The sequence below is a fragment of the Sminthopsis crassicaudata genome, chromosome 3, assembly GCF_048593235.1.
Source record: "Sminthopsis crassicaudata isolate SCR6 chromosome 3, ASM4859323v1, whole genome shotgun sequence".
NCBI lineage: Eukaryota > Metazoa > Chordata > Mammalia > Dasyuromorphia > Dasyuridae > Sminthopsis > Sminthopsis crassicaudata.
In genome coordinates, this window is record NC_133619.1 from 357,547,288 (window position 1) to 357,567,084 (window position 19,797).

The 19,797-nt window shown below is 34.1% G+C and overlaps 1 protein-coding gene across 3 annotated transcripts in view; it reads right to left on the minus strand.

The window, feature by feature from the left end:
- The window catches only part of CNTNAP5 (contactin associated protein family member 5), a 949,942-nt gene that overhangs the window by 477,276 nt on the left and 452,869 nt on the right, over positions 1-19,797 (minus strand). For all 3 annotated transcript variants that reach the window (XM_074301761.1, XM_074301760.1, XM_074301762.1), the window contains exons 9-10: positions 5,716-5,865; positions 1,964-2,135 (exon numbers count right to left, since the gene is read on the minus strand). In XM_074301761.1, the coding sequence (XP_074157862.1) occupies positions 1,964-2,135; positions 5,716-5,865 (322 nt within the window). The remainder of the gene's footprint in view (positions 1-1,963; positions 2,136-5,715; positions 5,866-19,797) is intronic.

Genomic DNA, 19,797 nt, shown 5'->3' on the forward strand with positions numbered 1-19,797 from the left:
TATACATATATTTATATAAAAGCAGGTTCAACTTTGTACTCAGAACAAGATTTTTCTAACTAGATTGAAAGTTTTTTTTTTTGTTTAAAATTGTTGAAGGAGGACAGCAAAGACAGCAAAAGCTTTTCCTATTCTCTCCTAGTTTCTAAAACAATAAAAGATTCATAGCATTATAGATTTAGACTAAAAAGGGATTTCTACACATATCCTTCCTCATTAACTAAGAAGAAAATTGTAGTCCATAAAAGTTAGGTGAATTACTCAGGATCAAAAATTGAGTAGGCATCAGAGGCAGAATTGGAACCCAGACTCCTTAACTTTAGAGCCAACACTCTTTACACTGAATCCCTGTCTTGTTTTTATTTGTTTGTTTGTTTGTTGTTATAATTGGTATTCCATAAGTGTTTGCTACATTAATTTGGTAAAACAAATCACAGGCATCATTTATAATGCCTTAAACAAATCAAAATGGTAATGTTGGCTTATTATAGTAGATACTACTTCATGAATTCTTGTCACCCAAACCCAGATTGAATCAAAATGACACACACACACACACACACACACACACACACACACAAAACAAAACAAAACAAACAAACAAACAAAAAAACCACCTTACACATAGTATATTTATATCAAAAAAGAATTAACTAAACAAAGTCTTTCATAGTCATCTTTTCTGCTAAATTAAGAAAATTGTTTCTTTTCTCACACAGTTAAATGAAATTCCTTTTATACAATTAAATAAACATAATTAAATATAATATAATTATATACAACAAAATCATACAAAAGTATAGTATGCTTGGCACTTATTTGTATATAATAAAAAGTAATGTGCATGTCCCCAAGTGTTATGAAGCTATTAGAAAGAACTCCCATTAGTAAATAGCATTTAGCCATTTACTAGAGAAATGGGCATGAAAGTTCATGAAATATGCCTCTATATTCTGAATATTAACAAGGATAATTAGGGTAGTAACAATTCATTTCAATACTTTTTTTTTTCTTATCCCATTATTCAATATTTTTTTCTTAACGATTCTAATAAAACATGCATACATATACATACATACATACACACACACAAGTGAAAGGAAACACTCAAATCAAGTCCTGCCAAATCATGTCATTGAAACTTCAAATACCCCTAGATAAACAGTATGCATTTCTGACTCCTGTAGCATAATATTTGTTATTTTCTGGATCTGGAGTACAAACAGAGAAGAAGTTGGGAGTTCCTGCTTAAGAAACAGAGTAACCTGAGGAGTTTCTTTGAAAATAAATAATTTATTTGTTTCTATAGTTCCCCTTATTTAAATTTAGAGAATTTTTGTCTTGATTGAAAAAAGAGAAATAAATCATACTTCTTTTTGTTTTGATTCTTCCTAAATTCTGTGTGACACAATTAAATGCCAGCACTCTTTAGCATGGACCATCTTGTTTAGCCTAAAATAACTGTGTGATTCAACAGGTGCCAATTAAAGTTGATGATACATATAGAGGCAACCTTTTTATACATAGTTTATTTTTTATTAAGTTTTGCCAAGGCAAAATTGCTATCAGAAAGGCATGTCTTCTAGCACACAAAATTGGCCATCTTCCTTTAATAAAAAACATACTTTCAAGAAGGAATGAAAAGTTTTGATAGGAAAATTAATTTTCTCCCATCTTTCCCTCTATTTTTAACTTAAACATAATCAAAAATTGTTTATACATTAAATTTTAATCTTTCACAAGTTCATATTTTGATATAATTTGCATATCATATTTATTTCAAGTCAACATGAAAAGATTAAAGCATTTTTCTTCAAGCCTGAAATCTTTTCAGAAATATTTTCCATTTGGTAACTTTATTATGTCTAATGTGAATAACGCTGGTAGATTAGAATTGTGTTTAAAGAAACCCATACTTTCAACAGGGAGAATAGGAAGGGGGAGGAGAAGAAACAATAATTACCTGTCTTTGATGCTACACAGATCAATGTGTAAATCACTAAAATTCCCCAGGGAACCTTGCTGGACTGAAATGAGGTCCTTGGGCTGGTTATCAATAAAGATGAGCCTCATGCAGCCTTGGAAAGCCTTAATAGGATTTAAACATTCAGAATCAGTGAAATTGTCTGGGCAACCTGTGGGGGAGAGAAAAAAAAATTGAAGAATACTGAAATAATCAGTCATTTCTTTGGTGACCTATTGATATAAGACCTTGAGGTCTAATTATCTGTAGTACTTTTCATTCACAGCAGTACACATGCTTTTGTTGTAAATACTAGCATTTTCAAGAAAGGAGGCAGAAATGGTATAAAATGGTACACACTTAATCAAGGTAAAATTAAAAAAAAAAACATATTAAAGAATCTCACAGCACTGCAACTAATTCCTCTCTTTCATTTTGTGTTTATTTGATAAACTTTATAATTCAAATGCATGATATACTTGATCCAAAGAGAGTTATACATTAAAGATCCATCAAAATATGCATTCTGTCTTGAAAAGAAGTCTAAATGTTGGCTTTAATTTTGAATTATACTTTCCATGAATATTGTACTTTAGATAAGCATTAATTATGAACATTAACAGTTTTAAGAAAGATATGCATTTAAATTTAACTGAAATTACAAAGTGACATTAAAATGCAAGATAATTTTCAAAAGATTTAGGGGTATATAAATGTATACTATTATAGTATTATTATAGCCCATGAGGAAAGTTGAATCTACCATTTAAAGTTGTTTTACCTGCTCTCATAACCTTCCCTACTAATTCTCCTCCTCCCCTCCCCAATAACCTATGCTTATATTTGGTCCACATGGCAAGGCTACTACTGACATTTAACTATTTTCTTGCCTAATGCAGGTAAACAATAGCATAGGTATTTGTGTGCATATGTTAACCACAGACTGTAGTCTCCATCATTTTAATAGGTTTAGAGCATATGGCAGAGTAATATTGAAAATGGCAGCAATGAGCCATAAATAATGGGGAATTATTTCAACCACCCCTAATAAATAGGCTCTACTTTCCCAAAATCCAACAGCTGGTTAATAGCTCATAGCAATACTATAAAATGGAGGAGGATGCTACAGTTTCTAATTGCAGCTGCAGAGAGAGAATTTATGTAAGTTGATATAAGGGGCCTTTAAATGGGTGCCACAGCAAATTGGGAGATTGAGTGGTCCGGAAGTAATTTCTGTGGATATTAGGACTGCCCTTGGGTGGGATCCTGGCCATAATGAGATAGCTTCATAATGGGTGACTCTCTCGCTGATTGGCTGTGTGTATGACCTCACAGGCCCTATGTAACCCCACTGCAGGCAGCAGTCGTTCTCTTTAACCTGGCGCTCTTCACCCTGGCTCCCTAGCCTGGATGGCCAAGCCAAGATGGATAGCCAAAAGAGGTGAGCATTTTGGTAGTGAACACGTGGGTCTTCTGACCAGGTGTTCACTCGGGAACCAACAAGTCAGGGCATCAGTTAGAGCATTATGTGAGTAGGTATAATAAAGGCTTTTAAGATTACACATGGCTGTTCTTGAGTGCGCTACCGGTTATTAAGCTATAGATTCAAGAGATTGTGGCCAGAGACCTTTGAAGGCCTCAGAGGAGGCAAGCCGGGTAGAGTTCACACTGCAAAGGACAGTGGTCAAAGGTACTCTGGTGGGTCTAGGACAGACTAGTAATTGTAACTGCCAGGAGAGCATGTTACAAGTTGACTATTAGTACCTTAGCTCATTTTTCATCTTCTTAGAGTTGCATACTACATGAGGAATAATTGTTCAAACTCTGCAGTTCTGAAATGAATCTGAGCCAGTGTAGGTCCATTCACTATTAAGACCTACCAAAAATAGCACCTATTCAAGGATAAGGTAAGTGTTTTGCCAGCAAGGTTTTGAAGATGCCAATTAATTATCTTAAAATGTAAGTTAATAAAAAACAAAACAAACAAACAAACAAACAAAAACAATCCAGGGCATCTATGAAACATATTCTAAGATATTTTATTCCCTCTATGTATATACGTAGGATAAAATTGTGGAATTGTTTTGTGGATTTCAGATTCTCTCTTCATTTTCTTTATACCTTTTTGGGTATCTAGGATCCTTCTGTTTGTTTGTTGTTTTTTTGTTTTGTTTTGTTTTGTTTTGTTTGTTTGTTGGTTGGTTGGTTGGTTGGTTTTTGTTTTTGTTTTTGTTTTTTTTTAACCTCCATTCCATACTTCCAGACAGGATAGAATCCATATTCAATTAATCTCACCATGGATTATAAACTGTTCTAGGAAAATAATTTTAAGGTTTATTCCTAAGACTGGAACAAACTATTTTGCTCCTATGTGAAGAATGTTTAGCCCCAGTGAATGGTTAACAGAATATTGGTTAGTGTAAGGGATGGAGAGTAGCAGAATCTTTTTTAGCCCCCCTTGAGTTGCTCAAGATCAATTCAGCTACTTTATGTATGTGTGACATCGAACTTTCATTAAGGTAAGGTGAATTTTCAAACTTAAAAAAAAGAAAGATAAAACATAAGTTTCAGGCAGTAGCAGAACAATGTGTAAACACTATTTAAAATGTTGTGATTGTCCCCTCTACCAATTTCTTAATTTTTAGCTCAAGAATGTACATTATCATGTTTCACATTGGATGGTATAACAAAAAAAAAAGTGGATACAGGAGATCAATAAGTAAACTGTACAATGGCAAATTAAATTGGATCCTACATTAGCCACAAAATTAAAAGGAATATTACCCTTAAATATTATTTATATGTAGAGTTTAGATTTTGTTTTATTTTGTTAGTCCAGACCTGTCACTTAATTGATATATGAAACTGACTTCCAGGTTAAATTTATGACAAAAAACAAACAAACAAACAAAAAAACAAAAAAACAAAACAAAACAAACAAACAAAAAAACCTTAACTGAAACAATCTAAATTTAAAAATTCCATAATACCTTGGAAAAGTCCTACATAGATGTGTATGAAAAGGAGAAATTATTAGAAATGCTGCCTAAATGAAGGATGTGATAGTAGGATTTGGAAGAATTGTACTTTCTCAATGAACTGCCTTAGTTTTATGTCATCTGAAGGATAACTCAAAAATGGAAATTATCAGTTATCACCTCATATTAGAGTGGAGTGATAGAAATGGTAATGACTTTAAGAGGATTGTGTTGCATATAGCAAAATCAATACTTTGACTTCCTGGGACAGTTAAGTTTTAGTTGAGTTTCTTCTGCATATGTGCTAGGTTTGTCCCAAATGTTATTAGATAAAGTGTTAGACTAGAAATAATATATATATATATATATATATATATATATATATATATATATATATATGAATACAAATCCCGTCTCAGGTATTTGCTAGCTTTAGGATTCTGGTTAATCACTTAACCTCTTACTATAGGTTTCCTCATCTATAAAATGAGAAAATAATAGTAACTTACTTCCCATTTGTACGATCAAATGAGATAAAAGCCAAAGCACTTTTCAAAATTAAAACCACACTACATAAATGTTATTCATTATTAGCATCAGGCAACAACAGCAGCTATCGCTAAAACTAATTTCCACCATGTTCTCCACACAGATTATTTAAATTTTATCTAGTGAAAAATTGCTTGAGGAAAAGCAGGGCAAATAAAAATTTGGAAAGAAATCCAAATGTTTGCCTCCCCTTGTGGATTCGTTCTATAAGGCTGGGTAACATACCTCCAAAATAGTAGCTATTTCCAGAGTAAATCTGTAGCCGAGTGGTTTCATGAGCAGCGGATGCTGCATCATTATCTAGTGTCAAAGTAATGCGGTTCCTTCTGGCATTGATGTTAACTGAATGCCACAGGCCATCATTCAGGTTGCTTCCTGGAAAAGATATAAGACAGGAGAAAAATAATTATTGAAACATTTAAAAATAACAAGCTATATTTTTTCCCTCTCCCTAATCTCAAGCTTAAATGCAGTAGAAAAGCCTATTTTTGCTTTGTTAACCTAATCTGTTATTGAATTTTTACTTGAGAGCAAAATTAGAAAAGAAAAGTGATATTGTGTAGAGGTACATTATGTGGAAAAATTATGTGGAAAGCTTTAGGTTTGCTTTCCAGTAGATGAAACATTATACAAAGTGATATAAAAGCATCATTTTCTAAGTATTGAAACCATCTCGTAGACATAAATGAAATTGTGAAATTTGGCAGTCAAATTGTAACTTAGGAAATCATTAAGGGATGTACATAGCTGCCAGATTCTGATTCCCCACTTACAACAAGAATGTTGTAACAATTTTTAAATATTTTTATTGGTCTCCTATGTTATCCCAGACTAATGCTAACTTTGGTTACATTGAACATAATATGGGAGTGGGAGAAGTGCTTCTCATCTAATCACACACACACACACACTTTTTGTAAGATAGTGTTTCATACTGGACATCGCATACCTAAAAGGCCATTAATTACTTAAAGGAGGGCTAAACGTGGGTGACTAAAATAGTGAAGAAACTCAAACCATATCATATTAATATTTACAAAAGTGACTGGGAATATTTAGCGTTAGTCTGGAGAAGAAATGATTTAGGCAAATAGAATCATTATCCTCAATTATGTGAAGAGGTGTTCAATAGAACAGGAATAAGATTTTTCTCATTTGGTCTTTAAGGAGAAAAGGAAAAGTTCTATCCTTGAACCAAGGTATATAAATTGAAGGGCTGAAGATTCTGGCCCACTAGTAGATGAAGAAAAAAAAAAACAAAACTTTTGAACAATTAAAAATGTTTATATTGGGGGCAGCTAAATGGCACAGTAGATAAGAGTACTGTCCTTGAAGTCAGGAGTTCCTGAGTTAACTCTGACCTCAGACACTCAATACTTATTAGCTGGGTGACCCTGAGCAAGTTTCTTAACCCCTACTCTTCCCCCTCACCACACACACACACAGACACACACACACACACACACACACACACGCACACACACACACACACACGCGCGCACACACACACACACTCACACACACACACACACACACACACACACACACACACTCACACACACTTGCTATATATATATATTGTCTCAATAAGAAATGAGTACCTAATTAGAGTTTGATGAAGATTAGATGCCCTATTTAGGATGCTTCCAAGAGAATTTATGCTTCAGGTAGAGAACTGGTGAATTTTTAATGTGGATACTAATATTTCCAATATTCTATTTCTATTACATATATATGTTATATTTTGAATGATTGATCTTCACCTTTTATGCTAAATATCTCCTATTTTGGTAATTAACTTAATCATTGATCAATTAAAATATTTGCTTTGAAGTAACCAATTCTGTTTTTCATTTATCTATCTGGAACATGGCATGACTTCTTTTTTACAAGCTGCCTGATGGCCATCATTTTAACTTTATAATAGCATTAGTGCTTCTAAAGTAGAGAAAGTGTTACTGGGGCTACAATGCCCAAGTTGTGAATTCTCATTTTTTATTCATTTCCAAGCTACACGGGAAAATCCCAACACATTTTATATCAGGCTTTTATTCTTTAAGTGATTTCACTACATAGTTGTTGTTTTAGGGAACTTAAGGGAGTGGATTTAATTGGAAATTTGAAGACAAAAGGTGAAGACCCATAGACTATGGTAGAAAGCTGGACTACTATTCTGTTTCCTGGACTTGAAAGATCCTTCAATATTGGTCTCCTTATTTTTAATCATGATTAATTTCAGAGAAAATGTCTAATCTTACAAAATGGAAAAAAAAATGACTATAGGAATTGCAATTAAAAATTGTTTAAGCTAAAAGGAGAAAAATCATCAATGTTTTTTCCATCCACAATTCATAACTTGCTAGATTCTGCCTTCATGTTTTTATTGATATGAATTCTCTATCCCAGAATGAATTCCTTTTCCTCTTTACCCAATAAGTATCCATAGGAAGTTCTAAAGTCCAGTTCAATATCCACCTCCTAAAGGATTTTTGTAAATCTGTGCTAGCCTGTTAAAATTTATTTGGTCTTCAGTTATTTCTGAGAAAATTGTTCACTATGTCTTCATTTTCTTCCCAAGTAAAGAGACTTCTAATTTCATATTTATCATTGGATATCTTATTATTTTCTATGTAAATGTAAGAAGGAATGATTTCTCTCATTCCTTTCCAACTTCAACCCGAACTGTGTCTTTGTTCTAATAGACTCCAAGAGACAGAACCATAGAATCTCAAATAAGGGAATTGTGTCAAGAGGTCATTTCACTCTAACCTTAAAATGTTTAATGTTGTCTTTTATACAAAACTGTTGACAAGTATTCAACTTGTCAATGTTTAGAATTTCAAAGGAGAGGAATACCTCTCCCTTCAAAGACAACATTTTACAGATCAGGACAATTCTAGTTTCTACCCCCTACTCTGCATTTAGCAGATAAGTTTCTCTCTGGAACTTCTAATTATTGTCCTGCGTCTTTGAAGGTCATGCAAAGACAAAACAGCTAAAGGATACCATTTACAAAAGAGATCATAATACTGGAATAAAGTGGGATAAGTAAAGAAGTACCCTCTAAGTCTTCATATGTTTAGGTGAAATATTTACAGGCTCTTCATTTGGGGGTAGTATGGAATTAATCCTGGTCTCCCATAGACATGAACCAATTGGTTAGTTTTTTTAACTAAAATGTAGAGGCCAAAACTAAGGAAAAATCTCAAAATCAGGCAAAAACTGAAAATCATTATCACTGCCATTCTTCTGCTTAGTCTGTCTCCCTTAATGAAGTGTGATATAATATTGTTTGTACAGGTTCTGTGACACAGTGCTAATGGCTTTTAGGCATTTTCTTTGACTATCTCCCAAGCCTGTCATGCTTTCCCTCCTCACATCTGTCCTTCAGCTTCTTTCTCTAACTTCCTTCAAGGGTTTAAGTCTTGCTTCTCCAATAACACAAGAAGACTGGAGATGGTCCAATTTGTCATATAATGGGTACCTAATAAATGTTTATTAAATTGAAAAGATATGTAGATGTTAGGATTACTAAGTGAGAACTCAGGTTGTCTGGACAGTGACAAGGTGAGAATTCAGGTTTTCTGGACAATTACAAGGTGAGAACTCAGGTTGACTTGATAGAGGGGGCAAGCTCATTGGCTGGGGTGGTTCTTCCCAGAAGCCCTTGCATTATCCCACGCCCATTCTCTGGGAGGATAAAAGACACAATATTGGGCCTGGAGATCAGATCGGCCTGGACAAGGATAAGAGCTGGAGGAGATTCAGAGCCAGGATTCAAGAGAAAAACTCTGCATTGCATCAGGCTTGACGGGGCTCTCTGCAAGAAGGGAAGTCACTTCTAAGGACAAGAGTTAACAGCAACTGCCTGGAGACAACGGTTCACTACAGGAAGAAGAATCTGTCTGAGAGATTTGAGTAGACACAGCAGATCTCTTCCCAGAGAGCGATCCAGCAGCTCTGGAGACGACAGCACGCTACAATCAGCAGATCTCTTCCCAGAGAGCGATCCAGCAGCTTCTAGAGAAGACAGCTCACTACATGTAGAAGTTCCCCTAAAAATCTTAAGAGCCTTTTAACTTTTTGAGTTAAAACTATAAAAATATAAATTTTAAAAGTCATTATAAAACTTAATTATTTATATTTCTTAGAATTTATTGTATCAAATTTGAATGATAAATGTTTAAATATTAATAAAATGGATCATCCTGTCATTATGTATTGCACTTACAATAGATTATAGATGACATTCTCAGAAAGATGGAAAGGGGTGATGCACTAATCAAGTATCTGCTATGTTTCAGGTACTCTGCTAAGTGCTTTATAAATATTATCTTATTTAACTTGCACAACACTTCCCTGACATATGTGCTGTTGTTACTCCCATTTAAAAGTTGGGGAAATTGATCTATAGAGAAAGTCCTCTTATTTACCTAATTACCTTCACCTCCTGATCTATCTCTGAGTTTTTCTTTGTGATGATCACATCAAAATTTTCAATAATGTATCAGAATCTCCTTATATGTATAAAATCATAAGATTTTATTATATTATATATATATATAATATATATAAAATCATAATCTTTTTAGTATCTGAGAAGATGTTTAAGAAATTTAAGAAATATCTACACATTTCAAAAATCAACTAAAATTTTAGCATGACATTTATGTTGAATTTAATAACATCTATATCTATAGATAACTATGTGTAGTCATATGTTTATATACACCCATGTAAATATGTGTTATAAATGCACATATGTCTTTTTATCTTTATATGGATATATATGCGTAATATGTTTATTATATGTGTTCATGTTACTTTACAGCAAAACCTGTTGTCTTGAACACCTATTCTCATTTTTCACTGACCAGGTATACTTCTAAGGAGTTTCTCACAAATTATACTCTTTGGCTTCTTGAATTCACCAATATAGTTCTACTAAGTTATACCAGAAAGAAACATAAGAAATAATAAAAAACAAAGAAAACAAAAACAAGGAAGAAAGATAGAAAGAAAGAAAAAGAAATCAAAACAAAATACCAAAATAAATAACCAAGAATTATTCTAATCATATAAGAAAGACAATTCTCCATAAATTCCCATACTATGAATGAGGATATTATACTCTGAATGTACTCATAAAATCACCGCCATACACATACAAATTGTCCTCCTCACATAAATTCTTAAATTAGAACTTTTATTCCCCCTATAATTAACATAGAGCTTTTGTTTATTATTGAAATTCATTAAATGCTTGGTATTTCACTTAAATCTGCAGGGTGTTCCCAAATCCTTTCTATATAATAGTCTAAAAGTTTACAATGACTTTTCGGGATATCTTCTATAAACATCCTGAATCTTCTGACCAAAGATGATACAGAATCATCATTTGCAGAATCAGTACATTAAGTGGTTACCTTTCTTCCTAATAATGAACCTAAGCTTATGACAAGTAATCATATAGAATAGTTATTGTACTTGTAGTCCATACATCTCACCAATCAGAAGATGGATTATTTGAGAGAATTGTCCACTTACAGTGATAGAAAGATTGCTACCAAACAGGCTCAAATATCAAATTATTGTTTTTTGTTAAAATGGGAGATTACATTTTCTTTTCCTAATGTGGATCTGAAATACCAGCACAGCAAAATTAAAGGTTATACTAAAGACAGAATCTGACATAAAATGAGAAAATCAGTTGCAAAGTAGAAAATTTGGAGGAGTAGCAATAGTTTTACTGAGTGAACCCATTTGTAATTGTATTCTTAGCCAAGTCCTTACAGATTAAAAAAAATCAGTCATGCAATCTAATAATCAAACAATAAGTGGTTCTCTTTTCTAAATAAATAATAAACTCTTCCTCACATTCAAAACATATTCATTTTTCCAGCTTTTAAAAAATATTTTATTTCTTATTTACTCTTTTTATGTTCCATTTAACAGTATAGTCTCTCCCTAGATACAAACTGTACTTTCTTGTATACCTTTCTTTACTGATGCAATTGTTGGAATGTCCTCCAATTTTAGAATGTCCTCCAATTCTTTCTTCAAATATTCATCCCTTAGGTATTAACTCCCAGGAAGCCTTCTTTAATTTGTAGATTATAAGTTTCCCCTCAGACCTCATATATCACTTTCTTACATTGCACCTTTCCCCATAAATTCATTAATCATGAATTTTAAAAGCAACATGCTATTATGGATAGAGAGCCAGCTAAGGAACCAGAAAAAATGTTTCTTATGACATAGTCTATGATTCTGGGGTAGTCACTTAACTTCTCAGTACTCAAGGCAGCTCTGTCAAATTATAAATTACATAGACAATGCCAGTTTGAATTATTAGATTGAATTTCCTTATTTAATCATTCTCTAAATTCATGAAATCACCAGTCCTGTGTCACAAACCTCAATGTGTATTTTTGTATGCTATAGTTATTAGAGTTGTTTTAGCTCTCTGCAAGACTTTAAAGTTCATGAGGACAGAGACCATGCAAATCTAAACTTTTTATCTTTTATAGCAGCTACCATAATATTTTGTACTCAGAAAGCAAATAATAAATGCTGGATGAATGAAATAATAACCACAGTGGCTTTGTTTTTTATTTATTTATTTATTTATTTTGGTAATTGTTCATTTTGAAGAGGTAGATGAATTTACTTGTGGGTGGAGATTGGAAGAAGAATTATATGAAACTTATTTAATAAAAGAATCCCAGATTGGGTCTGTCAACTTTGAAAACAGTCAGACAACTTGTTGTGACAACAATAGTGCTGAACTTCTCTATTTACCCTCACTAATGGAATTGTCTCATCAATGTTGTCTTTGTTAGAACAAGAAAGCTTTTAGTTAGTGACAACTTAATTGTAGGAGAAGAGAGAGTTCATAGACTAGTCATGTTTACTTGATGTACAGATGGTAGCTATATACAAATGACTTATATGAAAAAGGATAATATTTTGGGAGCAGCTATGTTAATTACAGAGTTGTAGCCTATAACCATCTGGATGCCAGTATTAATCAGGGTGAGAACTTCCATCCTAGGGAGATGTGTTTTGCTCAACTGTATAAGCCACTGCTGAGATCTCTATTGGCCTTTCTCTAATTAGAGCTTACCCTCATCTCATGTTTAATAAGTTTTGGGAAGAATCAGTACCAACTTTTTATAAAAAAGATCTCTATCCCTTAGAACTTTTCAGGGGTTGCTTTATATATCTTCTTGGCTGTCTTTGATTGTAGGGGTTGGGGGGGAGGAATGTTGGATTTAAAATGTTGATGTTTATTGCTACTAAATGTTTGATATGATTGTTGAAACAGATAACACATTAATATAGTTACAAAGCTTGAGACTGTAACACAGAAAGTTCAGTCTTAGTTTAGCTTTAATATCTGAGCTTTTCTGAGTTTCAATCTAAGCTTCAAGTAATTAATTAATTAAATATATTTTCAATTAAATGTATTTAGTCCATTAAAATGTAATTAGGGAATATAAGATATTTATTTTATATTGTTCAAAACAAGATATATAAAAAAAGCATAAGTTCCTACCAGTGACTTATATACTAGTTAAATAGCCAAGAATGCTAACATAATATAAAGTGGAAAACGATTTAGGGGAGGGAAGGATTCTTAATGTGGGAATTCATATTCAATTAAGAATTCTTTAAACAAATTTCTGAAATTCCATAAATTTGGATTAAAAAAATTACTTCTGGGGCAGCTAGGTGGCACCAGTCCTGAAATCAGGAGGACCTGAGTTTCAATCACATCTAAGATTTAACATTTAACATTTCCTGGTTGTGTTCCCTTGGGCAAGTTACTTAATCACAATTGCCTCAGCAAAAAAAAAAAAAAATTACTTCTTTATTTCAGTATAATTAACTTTCTCATAAATTGTATTACACTTTATACATTAAAAAGATTATTTTTAGAAGGAATTAATAACCCCCCCAAAGTTAAGAATGCATAATCTATTGGTCAAGGAAAATACAATTTATGCTAATCATACAAACACAATAAAAATTTTCTTTGGATAATTCCTGAATGCTTGTTTTTATAAAAATTACTTTTGTTCAGTTCTCTTACAGATTTCTGTTAATGTCAAGAGCACTTTTTTGAAGAAAAGTTAGGTTGTATAGTATATAATATTTTGAACCTATAATCAGAAAAATCTAAGTTTGAATCCTATCTTCCATACCATCTGGATGACCCTGGCTTTATCTCTTAACATATTTATAAGATAATATTTTAAAGTGATATGCAAAATTTTTAAAGTTCTACAAAATATACTAGATATCACTATCATCATCATTAGCCTGGGAGTGGCAGCAATGAAATTAACTGGAAGTTCTTAAAGGCCTACAAGGAAGAGAACAAGATAGTCATACTACTTTGGAAACATCAAAAATTTACAATTACCTAGAAGTAGCTTTGGAGAGAATAGCAGGAAAAAAAGAAAAAAACAAAAAACAAACAAACAAACAAAAAAAACAACTAGTTTGGGACAATGCCCCTGCCACTTTGGGAGCTGAACCTAACTTTAATATAAAGATAAAAGTCAAGAAATAGGTGGGGAAATACAAAAAACAAACAAACAAAAACCAAAGGTGAAACAACAAAAGAAGCTAATAAGTTACTATAGTGACAATGAAGATGGAAGAACAACTTTAGAAGAAGATAACAATGTTAAAATAGCTACAAACAAATCCTTAAAGGGAGTGGGAGGTTGGGTGGGGATGGGGAAATGTAATTCATACAGAAGTCCAGCAAGAATTTCTGGAAGAGTTTAAACATGAATGTTGAAAATAAAATTAGAGAAGAAAAAAATGCCTAAAGAAATGAGAATGACACACAAAAATGTATTAAAAAGCAAGTCAACAGCTTGACAAAAGAATCACCAAAAATACTGTAGAAAATAAGACCTCAAAATCAGAATTTTCCACCTGGTAAAAGAGATAGAAAAAAGTCTACTGAAGAGAACTACTTCAAAAGTAAAATAGGTCAAGTGGAAAAATAGGTTAAAAAAAAAAGTGCACTAAAAAAAATTCTTCTAAATGAATATTGGGCAAGTAAAAGCTAATTGTTCCATGAGATATCAAGAACAATTTTTTTAAAAAGTGGAAAAAATAAAATAAAAAAATAAATGTTTTTAATCTTTGAAGTTGACATTAAGCTACACGTTACCCTCAATCCATATCTATCCCAAGTCTCAACCCCGACAGAAATCATTAATCATGGATCTCACTAAAAAATGATTAGGCAAGCATGTTCTGTAATCAAATCACCAGGTCACTACATGATAATATAACAAAATATAACAAAGAAATCAATTAGTAAGAAAGTAGCCTCAACAGAATGTAGAATAGAACATTGGACCATAAACCTCAATAAATCTTATGTCTTGACAAGCTGACTTTCTTGGCTGTCCCCTTGGAGAACCTTTGCTAGTTATAAGATCATTATTTTACATCAATATCCTGCTGAGTGGGCTTTTCTGTATATATTCTGAGTAATGGGCTTTTGTGTATATATTCTGGTTAATATGCATAGTTCCACTAAAACTTTAGGACCTCCCCATGTTAGCAAGGTCCTCCTTCAACTTTAAAATTTATATATATATATATATATATATATATATATATATATATATGTATGTATGTATGTATATATGTATGTATTTACTCTAGAAAAATCCTTGTCTTGGGTTGCTGGATTGCCCACTACTTCAGGGAGCTTGGTCAGCCTATTGAGTGAGTTAATCTCATTAATATGACTTTAGTTTGCAGATTGTCTGAGCTTGAATTCTTTCAGAAGTGACACCATTACACATATCTGATACCTCAAGAATACAGCTAAAATTGCATAAAACTTTGGCCACTGAAACAAAGAGAATGATTCTCTAGTATTTTGTAAATAATGGAAGCTACCTCGTTAGCTTCTATTTTCAATTTTCCTAAGTGGTATAACTATATCCATAATTGTTTCCCTAAATAATGGAAAAAGGAAGGAAGGAAAGAAGGAAGAAAAAAATATGCATCTGATAAGAACCTCCTATATACCAAGCACTATGCTAAGTGCTTTACAAAATTTTATTTCTCCCTTTATGCCTCATAACTAGCTTGAGAGATAGATGCTATTATTATTCGTATTTTCCAGTTTAGGAAATGGAGTCTACTAAGCTGTCTATATTAATTTAATTTCTACATAATGAGGATACCCGGACTTAAAATCTGGAGAGAAGACTTGGTTCCTCTTGACAAGTCACTATGGCATCAATCTAGGCTTTGGGAAGCAAAGAAAAAATCTTTAGCTATTTAAAAGAAATGACCAGGAAGTTCAATATCTCCCAAATGGAAGAAAATATATAGTGCAAGAAATATACATCTCAGTTCCTTGCCAGATGTTAGCAAAAGTATTACTAAGTAAGAAAAAAAAAAAAAAAAAAAAAAAAAAAAAAAACCTTTCTTCTTTTACATGAATAATTTTCATTAGGCAGATAAGGGTGGGCAGATGATTTTTTTTTTTTTCTTTTTGTCAGGCACTAGGGAAGTGTGACAGCTTTTACAAGTTTTTCTTCCAGTCATAAAACTGTTTTAATGGACTGAGGTGCATTTAATAATACAACTAGCACCTGGATGTTTTGGAGCAAAGTACCACAAGGGCTCATATAATATTAAAATTGCATTTTTAACCTGGAGCCTACAAGATTCCATGTTCAAGCATCTCACCAATAATAAGAGACAATCTGGAGCAATTTTTTTTTTTTTTTCCCCTAATCAAGGAAGTTTGAATTTCAACAAACAACTCTGAAATTGGTTTTGGGCTTTTTCACTTGCTGTGATGCTGTGTTTAAAGAACTTCTAAAATACCACTTTTACTGGGATCTTCTGCACCCCCTTCTACTCCAGAGTCTTAAATCTACTTTGTTTGCATTTTATATACAGCTATTTATGTTGATTTTTTTCCCCTACTATATTGAGATCCCCTTACTTACTTAAACTATTATATAGTTTATGTTTGTTTGTTTGTTATTGTATCTCCAATGTTTGTTTCTCATGTGCATAAAAGAAACTTAAAGTTTGATTATTTTATTAGGAGATACTTTTATAATTCTCAGTGATTATCTGAACCCAATTAAATATGAAAAAAGTATCAAAAAACCCCACCTTCTGGGTAGAAGAAATTATTGTTATATCTTACAATTTTCACAGGAAGAACCACTCAAGTTCATGATCTTAAAAGAAAAACTTCAATCCAAGTCTACCTGTCTATGGTGTTCTCTTAATTTATGTAAATGAGAAGTGGAGCAAGATGGTAGGAACTTGCTGAACCTCTCTCCAAAACTGCTCCAAATTACTTTAAATAATGACTCTAAACAAATTTTAGAATATCAGAATATCCAAAAAGATGAAGTGGAACATTTTCCAGCCAAAGCCAACCTAGATCATCAGAAAAGGTCTGTAACACCAGGGTGGGAGTCCTGGGGCTGTCCTGGACCCAGCCCCAGCCTGACCTGGACCTGACCTCTGATTTAGCAGCCATACTGGTGGCTTCTAGATCTATCAGCCCAGAGACACCAAGAAAGACCCAGAAGGTTATCAGAAAAAGTCTGTGGAGCCAAAATGGGAGCCTAGTCCACAATCCCTGTGAAGAGGGGACCATGAAATTCTGAAAATCCTTGAAGGAGAAAATCTCCAACGACTAGGCCTCAGTGAGACACTCTGCCTGAGGAACAAACAGTTTCACCCTTGTTATCTGGGTGGAGTCTGCTCAGTGCAGAAACTCATTGAATTCAATTCAAATTCAAGTTTTCCACCAACTTTTAAAGACAGAAGTTTACTGGCAATCTAGACAAGTGGGCCATGCCCCTCCCAGAAACTTTGCCTGGCTCTTAAAAGAGGGGCAGTGTCCAGCTCTCTCAGGAAACATGCTCATGCTCACGTCTTTGTAGACATTAGATTGCAAAATGCTCCTGTTTATTTGTTTTTGTTTTTGTTTTTCCCTAACCTTTGGGCACTTGCTTAAACTTTCCTTAGCTCCTTTTGGGGAGATGAATAGCCTAGCTGTGGAAAGCAGGATATGTCCTCTTTCTACAGGTGGGAACTTTTCAATCCTAATTCCTAATTTTTTCAGTCCCAAGAATTAGATGAAAGGGATCCAATCTCCCTCTACCCATCGGTATCTCAGTGTGTTCTTAAAAGTGTTTTCTTTTTTTCTTTTAAATCCTGGGACTGATTGACACTTCTGCCCTCAGGCAAAAGCGACTAGCCAAAACATGCCCAGCAGAATTGTCTCTTTCAAAGATGAAAAAACTCCCAGCCTAATGAGAGACCTGGGACTCACCCCCCCATAACTTTTTCAGGGGTCCAAGGCCAATAAACTAAGGTCAAAACTAGAGGAACCCATTCTGAGCCCTCAATGTTTCTCTCACTCTGCTGCTACAAACAGCTGGGGATATTTTTGTTATTGTTATTTTATTTTTTAACTCTTCGCACATGAACTAAAAAACCTGGGACTCTCAGCTCTTTTCTTCTCTGGGCAATTTCTGCCTCCTGAAAATATACTCAGAGCAAAGGTGCCTTGTTAATGCAAAATCCCTCCTAGACCTAGGCCAGGAATCCCAAAGGTTCATGCTGTAGGTGCCCTGGGAAACTGTCAGAGGAGACCCCAGTCCCTGTCCTGAGTTTGAACAGGAGGAGCACTGGAGGAACTGCTTTTCCACCACGAGAGAGAATACCACAGAGATTGGATTGGCACCCCCTTCCCCAGCATCCTGCTCTTTGGTAGGAATTTCGGGTCTGGCCCTGTTTCCCCTTTTATCTACCAGGACAGCCTGGTAAACTGGGTAGACAGTACTGTACTTTGCACTCCCTCTAACCCTTTCCACCCCTCCCCCATAAAGAGTGGGGATGGTAGGGGGAAAGCTCAGGATTATCATTTAACCATTTTGGTGATTTTATGGTGAGATTGAGGAACCAACTCTCTATTTAAAACAAACAAACATCACAAACAGTTAAGAGAGTTCTAAAAGTTTAAAGAGCATTCTTATCTTGATCTACAGCCCTGACAAGCAGGAACACACCCATCCCTAGACCCTGCCTCACAAAAATATCAGTGCTGTTTTTAATCAAAAGCCTGGTAATCTAAGAGGTCTAAAAATTAACCCTGGGTAGCCATTAACCCTGGGGATTCAGAGATTTAAAAAAAAAAAAAAAAAAAAAAAAGCCTATGGACATCAGTGGTGAATGAGATGAGGTGAGATCTTTCAAGACAGTTGTGAAAATCGAGTAAGGCTTCATCTACTTCAGAGTTCCAGTAGGCCTGAAGGACTCTGAAGTTCGAGCAAAGGGCATTGCCTTCCCCTCCTATGATATCATCTCCCTATTTCATCCAAATATGGGCAACTATGTACTTATTGGTCAAGTTCAATTTCATGGGTAGATCTCGCATTTAGAATGTAAGACTCTCAGCCAATGAGGATGAGGGTCAGTGGTGGGAAGGGGCGTTTTGCGTTAGGGATTAAAGGTGCTGTCCTGCTCACAGGAGGTGCTTCCTCTCTTTGATGTCTACTCAAAGGGTGGGACGCCCTTCTCACTAGAATGTACAATAAACTTTGCTTTTCTCTAGAGCTCTCTCCAGCTTTTTTTTATTAAATGGTGTTCCCTCACCATTTCCATACCACACAGTGGTTTATTAAACATAATAGGTATCAAGACCTCCTGCCTAGCCTGACTCTCTGAGTCCACATACTTAATCCCTGCCACCTTGACCCAACCCCAGGAGAAATTAGCTTTTCTGGAAATTGGAGTAAAAGGGCTAAATTGTTTGCTTCTAGCATTTTCTCTTATACTTTTCTTTGGCATTCAATATTGCTAGATGGGCCATCAGCATTCCTATAGGCAGCCCACAAAAGGAACTTGATACATTTCCTGCTAAAGGTCCCATTCCCAAATGTCACCATCTCAACCCTGGATGACAGTTTTAATCTGCTCTTGAGATCTGTTTTCTCTAGGCTTCAAGCTGTGAATTTTCAACTGCCCTCCAGCCCACACACTGGGACACACAACACACAACAGATGCCCTGCTGCAGTTTCTAGACCCCACACATCGTGCTTCACCTCCTGGCATGAACCCCCAAAATCTCTACGACCTTTGTCAGCTTGAAGTAGCTACATGAAGTTGAGATCTTTGTCTTTTTTCCCTTAAATGAATTTAAGTTTTGACTGCTTGAGGGAGGGAATGAAGAGAGGACCCCAAAACTCTGAAAATCCTTGAAGGAGAAAATCTCCTTCAACTCT